We start from the raw sequence: 23647 nt of genomic DNA on the forward strand, positions 1-23647 counted from the left end.
AGCTGACTTCAAAATCTGCAGATTTAAATGATTACCACCTCCTCTCTTTTGTCTTATTTCAAAATTTCCTTCCAAAATTTGGCTGTAAGACGGATAGTTAGCGAAGAATCCAGACTAAAGTTTCAGCAAACACTACTTCCTCTTTCATCACTATGAGATAACAAATTCTTGAACGGAGGCCAATTTTTAAGCAAAAGATACAGACAGACAGACAGACACCCCCACACACCACACAAGCTATATATCACTTAACTACATCATTTCTAGGAGCTGAATGGTATTCCCCCCACATATGCTGTTGAATCCACTCTAAATTCAAGATGTGTTTCTGCTGGAGCTCTACTAAAAAGGCGTTCAGAAAAGGTGTTGAAGTGGTACCCCTCAGATTTGACAACACCTTGTCCCTTGCTGGGCTGTAAAAGCCACTTTTTAGTTCGTGCAGAGTGCTTCTAGCCCTCTGGCAGAGGAAAACTTGGAGTATCTTCTTCTTTTGTGCCCTACCTCTTTAAGTGATTTATTAGCATAGCTCCTCAGTGCAGCTTGTCCACCAGCTGCAAATAAAGAGCAGTTAAATTCAAGCTCTTTTCCCACTCTTTGGAGTCACTTCTCAGCCATCCTGAAACAGCCCCTTTTGCTGCACTGCTGTGTGTGTAACCTGAATGCTGGTAGGGAGCAGTACAAGTTCAAGGACCTGGTCTCACCGACCTCTGCACGCCAGGACTCGACGTGACCTCTCTGATCCTACATCCTGGTGCCACCTGTGACTCTGGAACACTACTCTCACCTTGTACAGCATTTCAAGGGCACAGATCCATGCAAAAATACTGCACATAAGAAACATCAAAAAGAGGCATAGCCTTCACACACTGCAACTCAAGCTGAAGAAGAATGTCCTCACCCAGGACCTTTCTTGTATTTTTCTGGTGTACAGCATTCCTTGCATTCCGACACTTCTTTTACTGAAATGAAACTTTTTGTCTTAAGCATGGAGACTGTTTCTAACATGCCCTTAGTTGTGAAACCATTGGAAGAGACTCTTTACAGAGCTGCTCCACAGTTGGGTGGGCTTCTCCAGTGGATCAGCACTATCTTCAATGGGGCACCCAACTACAGAGAAGGAAGAATGAGCCTAACGTTCAGACTCTGGAAAAGTCCAGGCCTTGTTGTTTGATCGCTGTTCCTCAGTTTCCACAACTGTAAGACTGGAGACACCAGTTATTTAACTTCTAGACAGGACTGACTGTTTAAAAATGTTTTGAAAATGTTAAATGCTGCTCTGCTGATTAAAAAAAAATATTAGCAGAAATGTTTTCCTTTGGAAAATGCTGTTTGCTGATTTAAACAAAACTGTTGACATTTTTCATATCGAAATAAGTACTTCATGTGAGTTTTTCTCGTTTGTGTTTGGAAGGCATTTCAGGCTCCTGCTTCATGTTCAAGCTGCAAATACAGTACTGTTCTAGGGGGTTCATTGCTTGTATTTCCAATTATCCTGAGATACTGACAGGAAAGGAAAAATTCAAATCCATTCAGCAAGTAGAGCAACTTGTTAAATCCAAGCCATCTCCTTAGCCACAGAAAGAGACGCACAGGGTAATGACCTCAACAGTTCACCTAATAAGGACAAAATTTTTATTCCATGCTATTTTTGAGACAAGGTATCTGATTTTAAATCGAAGGGGTGCACATCTGTTTGCAAATAGAGGGATTTTTCTCCATTGGATCCTTCTATTTACATGTAAAATTTTTCTACTAATGTCCCACATCTGGAAACTACCCCCATATAGCTAAGCAACCGCTCAATTTTTAACCAGCAGAAGTAGGACATGGAGCTAAGCACTCAGTTCTGATCTAAGCATGTACCTCCATACTGTCTTGATCAAGTCTTGTGGAGGTATTTCAGCATATACCTAATTTAAGCACAGAGGTACCTGATTCAAAGTCAGTGGAAGGTATTCATCAATTCTGGGCATTGACCTAATCCTTAAAAAGACCCACCAGAAGAAAAAAAAAAAAAATCAGCTGTCCCTGGGAAATCAATGGGACTAAGGCACCTGGCTCTTTGAGACTGGATACCCTTTTGTGACTGCTGTATACACGTTCTCATTCCTCCGCTTCTTGCACAAGGATCTCTCAGCTTGGCTTCCAAAAGACAGACATGTTTTCAAGCACGCAGTGTATGCACAGGGACTGGTAACAATCTCTCATGTATCCTTTCCTCTCATTGCTTGTGTTTTAAAAATATAACAACAAAGCAGGAAAAAGGTGAGGAAAAATATTTTGAAAGTACTGAGAAGAAAATTGCCCTTCTTTCTAAAAATGATTAAATACAAATTACAACCTGGTGATCTAGGAAAGCCCTCTGAAAATGTCTTTTGCCATTTGTCACTGGTTTATCTTATTTGCCTCCCTATTTTTCCAGTTTTAGCTGGAAGGGCAGCAGCTGTGCTAGTTGGAAGCAAAATCATTTTATTTAGAACCACTTCAAATTGCAAGGAGGTTGAGTGATGGTGTTTTGTCAGTCAGAAAATGTTAGCCCATTACTATATGCAACACACTGTAACATGGTGTGACCTCATGAACAAATGTCAGAAGCTTCCTGAGAACTTCTCACCATTCATAAAAACAAAGAAAGTGTAAATCAGTGGTCTGCTAGCTCATCTCTCCTCCCTTTCAACACAACTGGTCTAAACAGGCAGTTAACTTAGCAGAACAAAATTAATGAAATAGTCTGACTGAAATACTAACTGAGATAATATATGAACTGGCAAAACCTCTATAAAGCCGAAGTTACAACTGAAGTGTGGGTAATAGACTGCATGTGTTATAAGACCATCTCTGATTTGTGGCTGGGAATTTAATAACCTTTTCTGTGTTAAAGATACAGGTTTCAAATGTTTTGAAAATGTGGCTGCAAAATGAGTTATTTTCTTTTGACCTGTTGCTCTTCTATATGCACTGTTACCTTCCTGTAAAATTTCTGGAATACCGACACATAAGCCTACAAACAGATCTTAAAAAATAGTTAAGGGCTTGCTGCAGGAATTATTAGGTGAAATTTTATAGCCTGCATTAAACAGCAGGTGAGACTAGATGATCCTAATGTTCCCTTTTGGACCTAAAATCTATGAGTATGCATTCTTAGAAAGAAAACAAGTCTCTGAGCATGGTGTCACTTCAACCACAGAAAAGGAGTAATGACTGGAGAATGACTTGCTAATTTAAAAGTGCACTGGAGTTGTCTTTAAAAAGTAGCAATCACTAGCCCCGTGGGAACATGCCAAAGTCTTTGTTTCATATAAAGCAGTCATGTATTGTACAGAAAGTTTAGTCCAGCAATCAGTGGTGAAACGTGTAAGAACACGTCTTTTGTACGAGACAACACTTGCAGTCAATACTTTAGGGGAATGGAGCAGTGTCATGTATTACACAGGATCCACTGTTCGCAGCCTGCTGGCTGACTCAGCATCCATGCAAATGATAACAAAGAGGCAAAAAAACCCAAATCCTCTGAAGACTATGAAAAGCATTAGAAGAAAAAATGTCACGAGAGTGTAAATCATGGACTAACAGCTTGAGAATATTGCTTTGTTTCTAGATGGAAAAGTAAAAGCAGTCATATCCTCCAAGAGCAGGCATAAGGAAAAAGAAGACGCTTCTAAGAAACACATGAAACAGGAAAGGTCTTGCTCACATGTTCAAGTTTCTCACAAAAATATTGGTGCCTCTTTCACCCACTAGCTCCCTGCTATGGAAAAACACTTCTTCAGAGTCTGGAAAATGCTGTTTGATCTCGGTAAATTACATCTCACTGCTTGTCGGTTTCTGATTGATGGTGTAACTTAGGGAACAATATCTGTGTGTGGAATACTGTCTGGAGAAGCAGTCAAGGATTATTGAAAATACAGTATTTATGCAGTTTAAAAATCAGTGGCACATTACACACAACTTTTTTCTAGAGTGATGAAAAATTACTGAAGTGCATTTGGGAACAAAGGGTATAAGGTCTTTTGTCTATTTGTAAGAACACTCAACTGGTAAGACTTCTTAGTGAGTTAGTAGTGATGGATGCAAAAAAAAAGTGTCAACTGCAGTTGAGCATAAAGCCAGCCGCTTCTTTGACCAATCAGCAGAAAGCAAGACGTCATCGTTCAGTGGTGGTCAGAGAAGAGGGAAGAAAATAAAATTGAAGAAAAGAGAAGGAAAATGAACCAAGGATCACTGATTTCTCTAAGCCATTTAAAACTACTGAAAAAGGAGAAAAAGTCTAAGGTTTTCTCACACCTTGTGTTGTTTCTTCATCTGTCTGATACGTCATAGTTAGTTGGAAGACTTTCAGAAAACAGCCACTTCCAAAACAACAGTCCACCTCTTTACTATAAATCATTCTAGAGCTACTGAACTCAAGGGCTCAACACTGATTTATACCACCTACAGATCTTGTATGTATCGCACCTTCCAAAATTTCATTTGAGTCCTTAAGGTTCTGCCATGACACAAGCAGAACCATATTTTCAACACGAAACAAATGTAACAGTCACCAGAGCATCAGCAGCAAAAAGGACGTGGCTGAAAATAATTATGGAACCTATGTAATACACTTCCTTTAATCAGGTATAAAAAAGGCTCAGCATGTGCATGTCACCACGGAAGATTCATTTCAATGTGTAAGTGCATCAGAGAAGCAAATGAGGCAGGATATTGTTGTCAGTGGTGTCACTGCACAAAAAAGAACCAGCACAAAAAATCTGTCAGGTGTAAAATAAACAAAAGGAAATACTTCCCACACACTGTACAGCACTGTACAGAATTAAACTGCTGAATTCATTGCTACAAAGAGACCAAAAGCATAAAGGGGCTGATGGAAAGACTATATATCAATTCATGGCGTTCAGGTCTGCTGCTAGTAAGTGAAAATGATAGCTGAGAAGTAATCGCCAACTCAGGATACCCTCTGAATGCTGTAGGATTGTAGGAATTTTGGAAGCATGAAGTAGGATCACTCTACTGTTTCTCTTGTTTCTTTTTTTCTTTCTCTATGCATCCACTACTGGCCCCTTCCAGAGACAGGGAAGCAGCTAAATGGACTTCGATCCGCTCCAGCAAAGCCATTTTAACATCCATAAAGGTACCCTGCCCACTATGGGAGCAAGAGAACCAGGAAGCAAGATGAAAAAATTGTCAAAACCACTGTCAACACAGGTAAATTTTTCCTAAAAATTACTGCAGATTAACAGTAATCTTAGTAGAGCCAAGAAGACTGGATGTCAGAAGATGAATTTATCTGGAGTAGCTCTAAATGAAGCAATATCAATGTGAGTTTGACGGCAGAGAAGGAAGCAAGTCTGCGAAGGGGTTCACTACATGGTTGGGATACAGAAATTGTTTCCATATGTGGTTCAGGCAGAACAGGGCAGCAAAGGCTCAGTGGGAGGCTTGTGGATCCTGAGGGGGAAAAATTATGAACAGCAGTTCTGAGAAGAAAAGAGAGAAAAGATGAGTCTTTGATTGGAGCACATGTTCCTTGGAGATAGTCTTTTGATGAGCACTGAAAGAAGATATCTCAAATGACTCTTCCAACAGTTTACAGAAAACACACACAGGAGCAGAAAGGTACCAACTAACTACCCTCCTAAACTAACACACTTCTAAAATATGAACTTGTATTATTGTACTACAAGCCTACAACGCAGTACTACAATATTACTGTACAACAGGCCTTTCAGAATCAAACACCTTCTGTAAACTCTTCGACACCTACTTTCTGCATTAGTGACTTTCTTCCCATCAGCAAACCACACCTTTTTGATGCCTGTTCCAAGTCAAAAAGGTAGCAGAAACCCAATGGGTTACTGCGCACTTACCTCTTGCTTTCAGTTCTGAGTATGAGGGGATGTCCTCAGAGGCCAAGATCTGTGGGACACATGCAGGTGTGCCAACACCCTGGCCCAAGTAAGAAGTGGGTGGGTAGTAGGAGTGCATCCGGTACTGGGAGCTCATGGTGTGGTGGTTCTCCATGCCCTTCATCTATTGGAGAGAGAATCAGAACAGCAGTATATGAAACCTGAGCCCTAGCACTGCTTTTGCACCCTCTTGTCCACAAGTACAAATCTTTGAAGGAGATCATGGGGGATGGAAGAGGAGGTGGTTGGAAGAGAACTAAAATCCTGAGGTATTTTGCTTTGCTTTGCTTTGACCTCCACCTGCATCCAGCTGACCAGCTTCATAGTCTGTAGAACCCCAAAGAAACCAACAAGTCCAAGACCAGCGGTAACCTCTGTGCAAGGAACCCGCCAGACGGTTTAAGAAAACAGTTCTACCTACTAACTTATTCAGGACATACTCGACTGAATCTGAGCATGACACACACACAAATATATCACTTTCCTAAAATCCAATGAGATGGAATAATTTCCCTATTTTATATGGAGAAACTGAGTTGTGGATAGATTAAACAGGAAATTTGTAGTGGAGCCATAACTGGAAACAATTCACCAAGTCAGCTCTGTCAGCTCCATGTCTGACAACTTATCAGACAACCTCTTCTCTCTCCGAGAGTCCACTGAGTTAGGAGCAATGTTAGCTGCACCTGGTACCAATCTGGAATCAGAAGTGGAAGTTTATTGCATCCCAACACCCTGAAATGATCCAAACTGATCTCCCTGGAGAGGCAGTAATGTCTTTTTTATTTTGTTTTTATAAAAGAACTAGCATCTTTTGTTCCAAAGCTCTACAGTGTGACATGGACACAATGCTCTAAAAGAAAGTTGCCCAGCACTTCAGAAGATCATGACCTCCAACAGGAAAGGTAATACTGTCTGGTCTCCCTAAGGCAGGGAATTATCATAAGACAGAGATGTTCTGGGCAGAGAAAAAAGTTTTACAGTTTTATATCAGGTATAAAGACAAAAGTGCGGTTAGTAACGCATGCAAAGCTATGACATTAGAAGTTCTCTTTGCAAGACAAAGTGCTGGAGAGCCTTTTCAGCTCATGTCTCATTTCAGCTAAATAAGAGCTCTGCCTGTTTTACCCTGTACCTTCAGGTCCCACCTAGCTGTGCTTCCTATCTGGCTCGATGCTCCACAGCACTTCTCAAGCTGAAAAACACAGATCTAAAGAGCAGTGGATGCAGAGGCAGTGAATCTGCTGTCCAAGGTGGCCACTTCATTCCAGCAGATTTCCAGAATCAGACCTTGGGTCTCCAGCAGAGTGAGCTACCAGAATACTTTAGCTGGTAATTGTACAGTAACTAGTTATTTTTGAGTGTTTCTCTTATTAATTTAGTACTCAATATTACTTTTAATATTGCCAAACTAGAAATAATGTGGTCTGGGTCACACAAACACTTTCTGGCATTCTATAAGACACAAGACAACATCTTATTTTCTGTTTGGAGTTAAGTTTGGAGTTAAGTAAGTGGAATTTAATCTCACCCGAGACATCAACTGCTGCTTACAGGAATTTCTAAAAACAAGGTACATCTTTATTTTGTGACAGCAGCACAGTCAAACTGAGGGATAGGCAAGACACGCTTATGGTCTGTGAAAGTAAGAGTTTCTCTACTGTAAAGTAAAGAATACTTACATGGTGATTTTTTTTACTGACTGCATCCTACGCATGCAAACAAAATTAGCCTTAAACCAAACAATGTTTCATCCATGGTAGACAGTAAAGCAATCTTACACAAATTACAGGCCTCAAGTCTTTTTATGAGGCACCCTGAGAACGTCTGAAGTCAGAATAGTTCGGCTCTATACAGAGCAACCGACCCGACCTCTGCCGCTCTGGGAAAAGGCAGTCTCCTCTTGGACACAGAGGTCTATGCTTTTGCATGCACCTCCTCAACAATACGCAGGTTCCTTCTGCCCTAAAATTACAAGCCGGCAATATAAACTGCCAAAAAGCTCAGTCCAAAGGTCTTTTTGAATCTGTATGCCCACAAAGCTGGACGGTTCTGGACATACTGAAAGAGAGGTTACCAAACTCCTCTCTGCCCACCTTTCTGAACCACACTGCCTGCCTCTCCGTTGTGGGGCAGGGCTGCGGGCAGCGACCGATGTTCTCAGACATCCCCTTCTCCCATGTACACATGTCCATGCATACCACTAAAAAACACCACCTGCTGGAGGCAGTATTATTTTAGCTGTAACAAAATGGAGGGATTGCTCCCTGGCACTGAAACGATGATGCTCTTGTTTCCTTTCTCTGTGGAATGTATGCAGGGACCTGTTTCCTTTCAACCCCCTTTTTTAGTCTTTTTTTTTTTTCCATTTCTTAAGAAAACAACTCACCTAAAATCCCTGGATTCAATGAATTATTACTACTATTATTATTAGTGTGTGGTAGCTGGCTAGCAAGAGACATGTTTTATAATCTTATTACCCACACCAAGTCTATGAACCACAGTTCGACCGACAGCTGGAGGCTTGGCTCTGCAAAGAATATGCTGTGTATTAACCACTGAAGAAAATCTAAAAGCTTTTGGTTTTGTTTTATTAAACTGTTTAGAATATACACCACAGTAAATCTGAACCATAAGGTTTCCTTTTTATAGTGCTTAGCAATCCTATTTTACAGTAACAATAAAAAAACAACCAGTCATAAAAATTCTTGACCTTAGCGCTGCATTAAAAAGGGGGCTTAGGAGATCATTACCCAATGAGAAGGGGCCTTTGCTCTGTATTAACTCCTCCAGCTCTGGAGAGTCCTTGCACATTTTTGGGTGCATCAGCCAGAAGGGGAGTCAAAAAAAATTGTGGGAAGCCCTGGGATATTCAGATTACTGCTAATTCAGGGCTGTCCAGCCTTGCAAACACTGGAGCCAGGTGCCAAGTTTGGGATCCCTCCAGGGGCCACATCCCAGAGGAGCTTCAGGGTGTAAACTTCAGGTCGTGCACAGATCACGGTAGGAGATGCCTGGTGTCTCCTTCCAGCCCCACAGTGAGCCCAAAACAGACAACGGCTGGAGGGGTCCCACAAGCTGCTCTGGTTTGTATCCCTGCAAGCTATGTGGCATAAAAACAAGGTGTGTTTTAGTCGGGAAATGCTGTGGAAGGGAAGGGCACAAAACAAATGCCGTGTGCTCCTCCTGGAAAGCAGATGCCTTCCTTTCTGTAGACAGCACTTCAAGTTCACCCCAGCTTCGCTCTCCCATTGCCTCCTCTCCTTTCACCTGCCTGCTGCAAGCCTTGCAGAGGCGGGAGGGCTACGTCTTACTGTGGCTGCAAGCAGCGCTTGGCCCAGCAGCGCCCTGCCCCAAGACACTGCTAATGCACTTTTATCTGGGCCATGGAGTTTAGGAGTCTTCTCTTTATCTGCAGGATTATAACAAATCATTCTTCTGCAGCGCAAAGAGGAGACGGCCTCTCCCCGACAGCCTTAAGCATATACTTGCTCTCTGCAGAGCACACTTGAGTTTCTCCTTTCCTCCAGCGCATCCCCTTCCAGCCACATGTCACTCGTGCCCTCTCCCACCCACAGGATGAAGGCGACTCTAGTCCACAGGCTTCCAAGCCGCTGATTCACCAAGTACCTCACCAACTTCACGGCAGGGGGCACAGACCATCTGAGAAGCAGATTTGGCCTATTCAACATTTACAAGTTCCCCTAAACCGCACAGTGCAGTGAGCACTCAGTAACTTTTTAAAGGATGTACCGCAAGCAGCAGCTTATAACCCATGAACAAATTAAACATGATCTGATAAAAAAAGTGACACACACACGGGGAATTCTTTCCCTGTTCATTTGCAAAGCCAGTACAGGCAACCAACAGGCAGCTACAGCTTTTCTGCATATACGCAAGCCGGAAACTGAATTTGTCAGTCGCTGAACATAACAGCCAGCGCAGCTCTACAGCAGCGTCCAGCAGTGCCAGAATATGTAAGAAAAGCCAGAGGAGCATAAAGAAACTGCTCTTGCATTGGTTCAGACCATTTCAGGGAGTTCTGCAAAGAGGACTTCTCAAGACCTGGCAGAAGAGCAAGGTAAAGCCCAGCTCTTCCTTCCAAGCAGCTGGCAGCATCTGCACACCCCTCTGCATGTCTCCTCTGTGGAGGAAGAGCTGAGGAGAGACGGTGGGAAGACCAGAGACAGCAAAGAGATGGGGCAGGCACAGCTGCTGGCTCACTTCTCCTTCCAGCCTTGGAGACTAGAGAGCCGTTCTGCTCCTCTGCAGTAATTACTGAAACACCATAGAAACTCTGCTTGAGTTTTAACATAAACTCCTCATTCTGTCTTAAAAGTCTTAGGGGGCACAAAATTGTTTTTCCCATTTATTTGCAGAAGTTCTTTGAAAAGAACAGAATTCACAGATCAGTTTTTGGTGTGACATGAGAAAAAGGCTCCCGGGCACTGGCATGAAAATCCAGAAAACAGGGATTTCTGCTCCATCACTTGCTGCCTGCGTGACCTTGGGCAAGCTGTTTAAAAATTCTGCACCTCAGCTTCCCAAGCTGTAAACCAGGGTTGCTACAACTCTCTCGTCTTCTAATGCTACTGCCAGCGAGCTGACCCCTCACAACTACCACCACACTCATTCTGCTCAAGGTGGTTTTGTTTCATTCCTAAAACCAACCAAGCAGATTTTACAGCATGAGGAAAAAGAGACTGTGACACCCTGCCTTGACTTACTTTGATTCCAGAAAATACAAGAGACATTTATATCTGTCCCTCCTTGATAGACAAACTTAATTAACCTTTGCTATTCTGTTCCAACCTATTCTTTTAGACAAAGGCAGTGACCCATAAACAATATGTTACCATCAGAATCTCAACTGCTGTGACATCAAGAGATATAGCCCTATCAGCAGTATCGGAAAATAAACCGCTTAGATTAGCTCCTCTAAGAAATATGGATTACATTCATGTCACACATGAGCTGTCAGAAACATTAGGATACTTTTAGCATAAATCTGTAGTGTGAAGGGTATGTTATGAATACAGTATATAATGCACTGCTTGCACAGAAAATTGGGATTGTGTCGGGGGACTTGCACAACGTCTACATATTTGCACACACACATACACATATATATGTATGTATTTACACATTTAATATCCATTTCTGGAGATTCAGACCACATATTTTTGTAAGGGGGGCAGGCTTACCGAAGGAAAAACTGTGCCGGAGACCTGAAACAGATTGTGGAACTTGGAAAGAGCAACCTATTTTACTAGCAAGCAGCTACACTTAGAGTTAAAACTGCCAGTTGCCCTAACACAAAAATACATTTTCGGACTTCAGTAAAAGAGACTTTTAAATGCCTGCTGCCTCTGAGAAATCCATGAAAACCAGCTTTCTAACGTAGCGACACTAATTATTTCACTTCTAAATGAAAAGAATAACTTCCATATTAGAAAATGAGTTAAAATTTCTCAGTCTGCCTCTCAGCAATGCTTATTTCAGGTTTTCACTCTAAACTGCTTTAAGGAAGAAATAAAAAAATAGAGCCTTCTGGAAGTGAAAATGCTGATTTGGCAAGCTGTGTTTAAAAAAAAAAAAAGAAAAGAAGAGAGAGAAAATAAAAGGAACCTCAGTGTGAAACAGAAATTGCATGAAACCCTGAAATCTGCCCAGAACTTCCAGGCCAACCTTAACCTTTGCCCAGAGCAGGTAACTCCCTGGAGATGCCACAGTAACAAAGAAAACTCAGCCACCCGTCCCCTGACGTGGGGGTACATTTCGCACCGTGTCAGATTTGTTGCCAGCCCGGCTGTGGGAACCAGAAGAGCTTTAACACCGGTTGGGGAGGATGTCGACTCACGAGGAGTCACTATTACCCTTACGCTGTGGGTCACACGCCAGCAGTTTTAATTGCCACCTTAGAGAACTTAAAACCGATCAGATTTGGACTGTGGCATCCAGGTTCTATTTTTGTTGCAGTTAAAAAAAGACTGAAGCCGCCTCAGCATTTCTCAGCTACTCCCAGTGAAATGGGTAACAGGGAGACCGGTTCCAGAAGCACCAACCTTCACTGCGTATTAACACGCTCTAACTTGAGGTAGCAATGTTGGACTTCTTTAACTGTTAATTGGACTGAATGCACATAAATTTCTGTTGTAATGAACAATTACTAGAGCTTCAAGGGAGGGTCCAGTTGCTCACGGAAGAACTGGAATGAAGGGAGATGCATAATAACCATTGCATCTGTTACATTTCCTCTCAGACCTAGACTTGTATTTTCTTATTTATTAAGATGCATCACCAACATACCTGATTATCTGCCTTAAAGCTGGCAAAAGCATCAGAATGTAAGTGACTGAAAGGGCCTCAGTTAAAACTACTGTCTTCATTATGCTTATCACATCATGATAGATGCAACTTCTGGGATAATTATAAACAAACGAACAAAACCTCCAGAGAAATATCTCAAAAATTCCCAGCACCATTAATACACTCAAGTACAGGAGCCTCTGCAAAGAACAAAGACTAATGAAATCTGACATTAATCTACATTAAAGATTCAGTGATTCAGTTTATTTGCCAAGGCTCAATGATGCATTAATCCTCATCCCATCCCACACACACTCACATGTTTCCTCCCCGGCTTTTCTCCCTTGCTCCCTAAATTCTGAAACGGCAGACAGCTGGGCTGCCCAAGGCCTTGTCTGCATCCAAAAGTTACCTTACTTGAGGTATGCGATTCTCCTCGCGTGGTTACAGTTATCCCAGGACAAGTGAGCCTCTACCAACAGAGCCTGGAAAAGGCAGATGTCCTGTCTGTGCCTACTGCTTAAATTAGGTTAGCTTTCAGTGAACAAACAGCTAGCTTATACCAACAAAGAAGCTCTCCTGCAGGCTCACAGTCAGCGCTTAGCAAGCTGCCATGCACTGGTCACAGCTGGCATTGCACAGCTATCATCTTGGAAAAGAAGAAAAAAATCAAAACCTGAACCAAAATGGTTATAGCACTACCAGCCATGTGGGCAGACTCACTAGTACTGGAAGACTTGGTTAAGTGAGTACGTGCATTTATAGAAGGCAACAAACCTAACCAATGCAGATGGTCCAGCAAAAATCCCTGTGTAGATACGGCGACATGTTTTCTCCTGAGAGAATGTGCCAGCACAGGAGGTGTAAGCGAGGACTAAGAGAGGAGTCAAGACTCGTCTTTGTGGATCACACTTAGAAACTCTCTTGTAACTCCTCACTGTACTTGACAGTGACACACATTCATCTTTCTCCATTTGACACTGGATTTCTCCTTTTGCTGGGACCCTTCCATGCACAGAATCAATGTTCAACCCATGCAACACCTGAGAGCTCATTCCTCTTAGAGCAAACCTACTTCAATGCCATGCAGTGTTGTACTGTCTAAGCGTCATTGCACCTAATGCCATAAAGTATTACCTAGTCTACCTCTCACCATAAAACTTTTTATGACTATTTGTGCAATGCTATGCTATTATAACAGTATGCAAATCACATTAAGTCATAACTCTTCCAACACTAACAATCCTTCTTGCAGATCAGTCTCTGAGAAAAAGCCCCTAAGTTACAGGACAACACTCTACCTGTTGAACTACACTCTGTGCTCTTGAACAAGAGACCTGAGTTTTGGTTTTAGGCCATTTAGAAGTTGGGAAGTTACCACCTCCGCAGGCAGAAAGTATTGTCTCCAGTCTCTCTGCACAGACTTTTCACCAGAACAGCTCTGAGAGATCCCACCAGGTTTGGTCTGGAGAAATTCCAGTATCCAGGTGAGATAAATCAATAAATTCACATGGACATGAATAAGGGGAGTAAACACCCAGTGCTTTGAACTTGCTGGTGGAAACAAAACAATACTTCCTGGATAATAATAACTTATTTTTCTTAATAACCTCTTTGGTATCCCACTAATGTCAGTGGTACTTAAGTAGAAGTTAGAGTTACAGATTCTGCAGGACCCCAGGAGAAAAGTGCATGGAAGACATGACTGTATTTCTTTAATAGGCGTCCTCAATAGAAAGTATAGCCCTATATATAAAACATCTGGGACACTGTAAGTCAGACTGTAAGTTAATGTGTCAAAACTTCCATAAATAACATGCAACCTCTCCAAAACACACTCTAGTCCAGTATCCCTTACACAAATATTCTAGGTTCAAGTTTATAGTATATGACAACGACTGAAAGAACACTATCTTCACTCCTAAGCTGAACACATTTTAGTTTATCCTCATGCATCTCCTCCTCAGAACACTATTTACTATCTAGGATGTCAATACAGCTATTTTACTTTCCTTTTTCTCAAGAAAGTAAAACTGCAGAAGTCTCTACCGGTTGAAGAAACTGCGAAGCAGGGGAGTAACAGCCTACAAGAACATCATCTCTAGGTCGTAAATGTTGCTATCCTTCCTTTGCATTGTGATAGAGTCTCCGAGCATCAGCTCTCCTGTAGGCTCTTCTGCACTAGGTCCTGCAAAAACTTTAGAAGAAGTAACAGTCCATCTGAAACACTGCTGGGATGCGCCCAGTTAACCCCATCAACCAAAATTAAACCTAAGAAAGCACTAGCACTTCACCTTATTTCCACAAGCAAAATCTATTCTCAGCTTGCCTAGACTAATTTTCCCCCTGATTTGGCAACCAAATTCAGCAACTATAGAGGCTGCTACCAATGAATTTGACTGAAAAGTTGTATCTGCACATATGTGAAGGTGAGTACAGTGAAACCTTTCAACACACTGAGAGAAGAAAGCTTTTGTGGTTTTGGGCTCAGGCAGTGGAAGGGAGGGAGACAGCTCTTTTACCCATACAACTGTACTCATGCTGGAAAATAGACTTAGTGCTGGAGAAAGCACTAAGTACAGTCCCCTAATGATCTTAAAATTAGTGGCCATGTCAGCTGTTGCCCTAATCTGCATTTCAGAAGGGCCTTTCCACGAGAAGTGGTGTCTAATGGTAGGAAAGCCTCACTCAAGGCGATATGGACTGGCAGAGGAATTGCAATCGCCCTGCTCTTAGCTCAGGCTCCTCAGTATCAGAAGTTAACATACCCTTTCGAAGCTGCTCCCTGTGCCAGACAAAATCAAGGCAATTCTCTGTCAGCAAAGAGGAATACCCATCTACCCACTTCAGAAAGGAAGTTTTGGTGGATATCTAATCTTTCTCTGTTGAGCAGTTTCACAACGGAGCCTTTGCAGAAGGGAACCTGTCTTCTCTTACGTCCTGCAGAAGAGGTCTGCCCTCTCATGTCTTCGAACAGGGACACAGATATACACAGCCTCAGAGGGTACAACCCCATCAAGTCCAATTTCAGACAGAAAGGCACAACTGCAGCCCAAGGCCAAACAGAGCACCCAGGGTCACTGGAATGACTCAACTTGTTTTGTCAAGATACCTCTTATCTTGGCAGATTTACTCTTTTCACTAGTCTCCTCTTGGTAAAAAGCAGGAGGCTATGATTATCAAGCCCTACAGTGAGAGAGATGGGTTGGATCTATACCGAAACTAACAAAGTACGCAGAGCTCTAAAAAGAAAAAGCTCTGGTGCTAACCTAACATGCACAGTCTGTAACTTGAGCTATCTATCCCAGTTGAAATCCCAAGCCAGTCCTAGAGTTGATGCTGTCAGAATATACCATTAGCAACACTCTGTGTCACATTCAAATGACTGCTACTAACAAACTGCAGAGCAACATGATCTCATGGGCCTGACAAGGAGGGTCACTTCAGGACTGACACTGCTTTGGATGTGAAAAATGGAAGAGAAACAAAAAACATTCCTGAAGAGCAAAGCCTCTCAGAAGTGACACCTGAAGCTCCCAGGATGCTATGTTGGGTAGTTCAGGTAGCTTTTGTCTAGAAAACAGCCTATAATCTACCATGATGTAAACTGAAAGATAAAATCAAGTTGGCGTCCTTCATTAGTGTTTGTGACAGCCTACCCACATCAATACCATTGCTTTCATTGTACTGCATCACACGATAACCACCTATTTTGGCTCTTACCTAACTTTCCTAGCGTGCCCTAATTCCACACCTGGAATCTGGTTCTGTTCTGGCTTTGCCATGAAGCCAGCATACATGAAATCAGAATCAGCCCTAAAAAAAACCAGATTATTGTCCACCTCACTCTTACACTTAACACCTGTGTAACATCATACCTGCCATTGTTTTCCTGACTGGCTTGACATGTATGTTGCTGGGAGACTTCGAAGGCTGTTCTTCATAGGGGACCCTACCAGCGTACCCCCCACCTCACTTGAGGAAGGTTCACTGGCCACTGCCACTTGGTACTGGGAGTAGTTGTACAGGTTGTTATAGTAAGGATACAGGGATGGCTGGTAAAAACTGCTGTAGTAGGTGGAGTCCACAACCAAATCAGACGTGCTCTCCAAGTGCCCTCTGCTGGGGATGGAAGGGATGTCCTGAATGAGCATCCGTCCCTCTGGAAAAGAAAAACACAAGCGATTATGAAACAGGAGGCTCCACAAAGAGCGTTCCTTTCACCTTTCGGCAAGCTGCTTCTCCTCCTGGAGGCTGGAGAGAGGATAATGAATAGGAAGAGATGGGAGCTGAAAGGGAAATACAGCTGGCTGTTTGCTGGAAACTCAAGTGGACTGATGTTCGTTCAGAGCCTGAGAAACACCACCCACGCACACACACACTGTAGACTACACAAGGGGAGAAAAACCAGCTGAAGGTTAAGGCAATGTGCTGAGTTCTCATCCTGCCTACGCTGGTCTGAGGATGACTTACACTAGCCGGTCTGATGACGCAGCCTGCTATTATTTTTAAATTAATTATAACTGAGTGTCAAGTCTCTTATTCCCTTGGAAGCAGAAAGGCTGTAACCACAGGATGACATTGTTCACTTACCCCTTTTCACCTAACATCCTTCAGGTGAGAGGACAGTTTCTAAACATGTCTTTAGAACAGGCAAACAACCACAAAGCCAAGATGAAGTGCAGTACAGAAAACAAAGCATTATCAGCCAAGGTGCTTCAGCAAACCAAATGCTAACTTCCTGCACACAGGCCCTCAATCTTTGCCCAGCCTCCACACCCAAGTAGCTTTCCCTAGTCCAGTGTCAACTGGTGTCTTGTGATATTTCCAAGGATGACAACGGAAGGTGCTCGCTGGTATTGCTTCATGCCCAAGCTCTCTCTGATACACTGCATCACTTATCTGGCCAAGCCATGTACTGGGCTGTAAACTAAGAATACAGCAAACATTGCTACAGCCCTAGAAAGCCTAACCACACAGTGAATATACATGTACAAATTAAACAAGGGAGCGACTGTAAACCCCACCATCCATGTAGCTCTGGTTCTAGCTCATGTCAGTCTAATCTTGCCCTGTATCAACCTTCATGGTTTCTGCAGCATAATGATCCCTTCCACAAGAAGCTGCTGCTTTTTCAGCATGACCTTGTCTAACTATACCGTGGAGGGGCATAGGATGTGGCTTAAAGCATACTGATGAGCTCTCAAGGGTTATCAGCATGGAGACAAAGCAGCGTGGACAACAGGCACACATCAAATAACATCCCTAAGGAAGACGTCAGACAGATGTTGCCTGGATGGTTTTGTTCCTATCTCTTGGTATCTCTGCACCTTGGTTACCTACCTGTAAAATTAATATGGTGGCATTTACCAGCCTCTCACAGTCCTGGTAATACTTTCCACTGTAACGTTTATTAGCTGCATGCTAAATCCAATGATCAGTTTTAAGAATTATTGACATTTTCAACCCAACTATATTTCACTTCTTTAGTTCTAATGAAAGCTCTTTGCAACCAAAGATGACATCATTCCAGGGCACTAAATTATACAGTGCCACTGCTCAGTTCTTGTTGACATTCTGTTGACATCACATTTATAAGCAAAACAGAGCATTTTATGTCTCCTGATTCTGATTTTTCTGTCCCTCAGCCCTAAATGAGCATGAAACTAGCCATTTGGCTACTTTCATTCTGAGCACCTATCAAACTTGCACACAAAACAGAGTATGCAATGCCAGGAAAGACCCTTCATAAACAGTTTTTGCACTGCACATTCATACCAAATTTTAATATTGCTATTATTCTGCTCTGGGCAGGCCTGTCTTCAAGTTCATCTTATCTGTGTCTTTGCTTAAATCGGAACATAGACCACCGGCACTGAAAAACCAACAAATCTGATAAATCACAGCATGAGTCTGAGCCTGCCCTCCTCAGAACTTAGTTCCTGAATAATGCTGCAGCCCAATTACTCTGTTTTTCATGCTGTAAATTGAAAGCCAAAAGCAAAGTCCTACAACACCTTCCCTGCTGGGATACAGATTTCACATGAGACAGATATGCAAGGCAGCCTTGGCTGTGGAACCTATGAAAGCGCTATGCTATTCTGCACAGATGTGCAACCTCTTCTGAAGTACCTGCAGCGTCATCCCACATGTCCCCGCACATCATAAGAAGGGATAAGGCTTTCCATTAAGAATACTAGCACCAGAGCTGAAAATGAAATGGGGGCTTTTTACACCCACACAGGAAAGGAGAGCCCACCCTGAGATGTCAGGAGCTAGAAGGAAGGAGGGGAGAAGGTAGCAGACTACTGAAATTTTTGGAAAGATAGGATACACCTTATTTTCTAATGTGTGACAAGACGGGCTAGGTTAGAACAGTGACCTGCCCACACTCACACTCCAAATCATACAAGCATCCTTAATGTCACTGTGATTTTCAGATGACTGGCCATGCTACAGCTCCTTCCTGAAAAAAGTGCAGTGGTTGCAGTCTTCTGCTGCATTAGGCAGAAGAAAAAACAAGCTTCTTCTCTATTTCTACCTCCTGTCTGTGGTTGGGGCTACCATCACTAGCCACCAGATGTGTTTTTCCTTTATCTAGCTGTACAACAGCCCGCAGCGGTTTAGTGCTTGGGACTGTTATGAATCCATCAGAACAGCCCTCTGCATTTCTTCTGCTGTCTCCCTGCTCACTAATGACCTGTACAGTACTATGAGCTGCTCTCTTAAGACTCAACAGAGTGTCTACAGCTGTTCACCTGCTCATTCACCCACCCGTGCACCCACATGCATAAATCCCCAGACATCAGCAGCACGGGGCATTTTTCTTTTATAAACACAGAATTATGGAATCCACAGTTCTCATAACAGTCCTGACACATGTCCACTGAGCTACAGCTACATCATAGGAAAATGCTGGAAAAAGCAGGAAACCTGGGAATGTGGAAAGTTCAAGTGAAGGGACACACCCAACCCTGTAGAGAATGAGGACTCCTGTTACGGAGCTGGAAGTCAATAGAAGAGTTAATTCTCCCTAAGTCTTTGGCCACATCATGCTCCTGAAGATGGAGGAACTGCCAACATCTGGCAAAGAGCAGTGGAAAGCTGCCATATGCTGCAACTCACTTTTCCCCCCTGAATTTAGGAGATGAGCTTTACTTTGATGTCATGCTTTGTGACTGGTCTCTGCCTTTTTTCTGCAGCATCTGGATGAGATTCGGTGCTTCATCTGTGTAAAGGGAGACATCTCACAAAAGACACAGTTTTATGCCATCCAGATTCTTGGCAGATGCCAGGTCAGACAAGGTCAAAGCACCCCAGGGGTTCCTCTAAACTCCTCACAGTTTTGAATCAATCTGAGGGAAGGATGCCTCGGAGCAGAGGCGCTTGGAGAGCTGAGTTCACGCAGTTCTTCAACCACTCTGATATGCCCAGGGTCAACAGCAGCAGTTGAATCCAGCTTTCCACTTTTACCATATTTAACCTGGTTGAACTTTGTAATCTCCTACTATTAATGCACACATTAAAAATATACAGTATGTACAGAGCATATACAACCATAAAGGCATTAAGGGGAAGGAATTTTTTTCTTAGTAAAGAAAGCCCTGCAAGTTTTGACTTTTTCTTTCTGAGCTTGTATTGTTGAGAAAAAAGCAGGTCAGATCAGTCAGTGCCTTCAAGCCATGGAGTACCTTCAAGGAAGTGCTAAGCGCCAACAGGAGCAGAACTACTGGCCAGAAAATCCCAGCTATATCCTGCCCTGGGAATAAAACAAGGCAGCCGAGACTCTGCCGTTAGAAAATTTCTTGTTTTATCACACATCCAATGGTGTTTTTGCCCTGTCTATGCTGGTTCTCTCCAGCTGAAATCTGCTAGCTAGTTGCCAGGCAAGCACACTGTCTCTGGACCGCAATATCCTCAAGGACGGCCATGGATTGCCGAATAACATGGATCTATTTAAAGCAACGGCTGTGACTAAACCCCTATGTGGCATGGGGTTTCTTTGGCTGGTCTTTGGCCTGCCTTGTAAGTCTTGGCATGACTCCTACCTAGCTGGTGAACCTTCCCACAGACCCCTCTTGTGACTCTTTGACAACCAAGGCATTCTGCTAAAGGGAGGCTGCTAGCCCCTGGCTGTATTTTCTGCCAGCAAGGACAGAATACCAAGGTTAAGAATGCAGCTTTCAGCTGTTTTTTTGCAAATGTAATTCAACGCAGCTGAACAGCTCTGCGGGCAAAGATAGGGTCCTCCCCTGCTTTAGAGCTTGCCGCGTTACCGTAGAAGATGGCAACACCTGCACACAAGGGGCAGTCCTGAGGTTCATTACTCTAGTGGGAGCAATTTTTAAGAGGAATTAAGCTTTCAACAAGGCAATTGCTGCTGTGCTGTCAGACTCCCAACTCTACCCCTCCATCTGCCCTTTTAAAACAACAGGGTTGCTGCAGGTGCTGGACTGGGGCCTTGACTGTCTTCCCCCTCCACATGGAAGAACTGGGAAGGGCTCCTGGGCCCTTCCCTTGCTGTGTGCAGCAGCACGTATAATCTTGGCCCAAACTTAAGAAGCACCCGAGGAAAATAAACTGGCCACTAACCCTAAGCTTCCATTTGCATTATCAAGATTTTAACATTTTGCAAATTGTAACTAGAATGTGACCAAAAATACAGGGTTGAACCTGCATGAGAAGGAACGGAAATTGCAGAGTAGAAGGGAAAAAGGGTTGCTAAAATTGTCCCTTGTTTTTGGGACACTGAGTCTGCCACGTAAGGGTGCCTGAGGCCTTCCTTGTGTGAGCAATGCTCTTGCAATGAGACAACAGTATCACTTCATGCACTTGTGTTCAGTTGCATTTCTAAGCCCTTTTCTATATCTTTACTAATTCCTGTAGAGAACTGATGCTACTTTTTTCCACTATGTACACAGTGTGAAATATGACCCGCTCTTTCATAGAAGATCAATATGATGCATGATAAACACTGTTATTGATCTTGCAGTGTTGTAGACGACTCTCCAGCTCTATGGCATATTAATAGTAGTTAACCAGTAATTCATTTCAGGATGGCTAGGATTTTCTTTTAAGGAAGGTGAGTTCTCAGGGTCAGTTACACATAAGGGTCTTATATATTCAGTAACCTACAAGAGGCTCCTGCCTTCACTTAGCAGAGCATGGTGAAAAACAGTGGTCCAGTCCTCAGTTAATGCAAACCAGTCTCAGACCATTTACTTCAATAAAGCTATGGCGATTTACACGAATTGCGGATATGCATGGCAAAATCAACACAGCAGCCTGTATATAGATCATTCTTTCCCTTCTTATTTTTTTGGGGGGGAAAGAAGAGATGACAGGGAATTTACAGGAACTTCTATCATCCCTATCTTGCAGATGCAAATGCATTTTTAAGTGTACAAACCAAGAAATGCAAACATTGAAGTTCTGCCAGTAACACTCATCCTTAATTTTCTATTGCTATTGGAACTGTTAAGGGCCAGCTATAAAAATCTTATTATTCACTAATATTAGTAAATTAAACATGCCTGAGGAAGTTGCTGATACTGAGGTAAATGGTACAGAGTCCACACTTAACTATTAAACTTTTTTACCCTCTAAAACAGGGTGGCTGCATCAAACTGCCTATAGCACACTCAGGAATCTGAGGGGAGTATTAGTCAGCTTGGGAGAGAGCCATGCCAGTAACTGTTTTAAAAATCAGAATAGCACATAGAGTCAAGTTTCAATGCCTGGGAGCATGCTGTGGCACTGTTAAATTTACTAATATGGCTATAAGAGGTAATTAGTCTACATCTGATTATATATATCAGAAAACAGATGCTGTATATGCAGTGTGACAAATAAGAGAATTTCACAGTCTGCATTTATTGACATGAGTTTTTTTATACATGTATAGTCATTTTCCCTAAGTTTTTTATTTATTCACCTGCAAAGACCCCACACATACACAGATATGGCACTGAAAATGCAAAAGAAACGTGTTCACTGAAGTAACACATTTACTCAAGTATTAGGAAGGCTACATTTTCCAGTGAGTAGAGTTCAAGCTTTTGGTAGTTTACATTTCCTGCATTATTTAATTAAGAGTGATTGTTTTCATCACAGCGGGGTTTACATCTTTCTGCAAGCCAGCCTCTGCTACGGTAGACAGCTTGGCCGTTAAAACTCCAAAAATTAATTATTCACTCAGGAAACACTTGCCTTCAGCCCTCAAAAGAGTCGTGGATCTGCACCTGACAATTTGCCCTCTCTCACTATAATGCATCCTTACATTCCTCTTAACTGGTTTGGCAATGTTAAGTCTTGCAATGCAGTAGTTCAATTCATAGCTGGCTTTGAGGTCGGACAGCAGCCTTGAATGAGGCCGGTGTGAAATCACTCCCTAACATAATAATCAGAAACGCTGGAACAATATGTTTCTCCCACCAGACAATCATGACAGAGCTATTTCAGATGTCAAAGAAAGCTGGCACCATCACTTACTTTCTGCTGAGACACTTCGCCTCCCAAGGAACAAACACTCATGCTAGTTCTGCCTTCGAGAGGAGTATTTCTACTCTCTTTTCAATAGAAGTTACGGATTATCTTTTGTTCCAGTGTTGAACTTTTAGCTTGCTATAAAGTTAATGTGCTAGACAATGTTCATTCCAGGCAAGGCTGTGGGGCTGTGTATTTTCTGCCACCCCCAAAAAAGGCCATTATCTGTAATTACCCATTACCATGCATAATTATTTCTTCTATTCTGGTCTATGGCCCCCAGGACTTTATGCTGTTACAGCTCACTGCATTATCTTATCAAATTTGTTAAGGAAGCTTTTTTGACCTTTTGAGCACTTGTCATAGCACATATAAAAGCCAGCAGTAAATTGTTTAAGCATGTAGTGTGTGATTTATTATATGTACCCTGTATAGGTCTGCAATGTGTGATACCATACAAAATATTAAATGACAATCCCTTTCCTATTCCCCACTCCTTGCTTTTGCTAAAATTAAAAAAAAAAAGGTGTGGGGGGGAAGCGAGGGAGAGAAAAGAAAACCTCTTCAGGAAGAGAAGGACAGGAACGGTGCTGGCATCTGTCTGTTTTAATTTGAGGAACACAACAGCAACAAATGTCTACACCTGAATGCCAAGCTCCAGAGAAGGTCTCCGCCACTCTCCTTTTCAATGCCTCCTTTTCCACTTCTCATCCCTCTTCCCAGTCTGATGTTCTACCTTTTCAGCTTGTTTCTACAGCTGTGTAATTCTGCTGAGCCTAATTCTTTTACACAAAATCCCATTTACTGCCACTTCAGCAAGTGAAGAAAAGGCTTTAAACTACCTTTCTTCCTAATATAAGGTTTCTCTCAGTTTAATACGAGGTCCTAAGGGTTACAGACAAATTTGGTCCAACACAGGATTCACAGGAACTGTTCTTTATGGATACCAT

The 23647-nt window shown here is 42.6% G+C and overlaps 1 protein-coding gene across 1 annotated transcript in view; it reads right to left on the reverse strand.

The window, feature by feature from the left end:
- DMRT1 (doublesex and mab-3 related transcription factor 1) overlaps positions 1–23647 on the reverse strand; it is a 59845-nt gene that overhangs the window by 20498 nt on the left and 15700 nt on the right. Inside the window, exons 3-4 of the mRNA XM_067315700.1 lie at positions 16091–16374; positions 5865–6027 (exon numbers count right to left, since the gene is read on the reverse strand). Coding sequence (XP_067171801.1) covers positions 5865–6027; positions 16091–16374 — 447 coding nt within the window. The remainder of the gene's footprint in view (positions 1–5864; positions 6028–16090; positions 16375–23647) is intronic.

The sequence above is a fragment of the Apteryx mantelli genome, chromosome Z, assembly GCF_036417845.1.
Source record: "Apteryx mantelli isolate bAptMan1 chromosome Z, bAptMan1.hap1, whole genome shotgun sequence".
Taxonomy (NCBI): Eukaryota; Metazoa; Chordata; class Aves; order Apterygiformes; family Apterygidae; genus Apteryx; species Apteryx mantelli.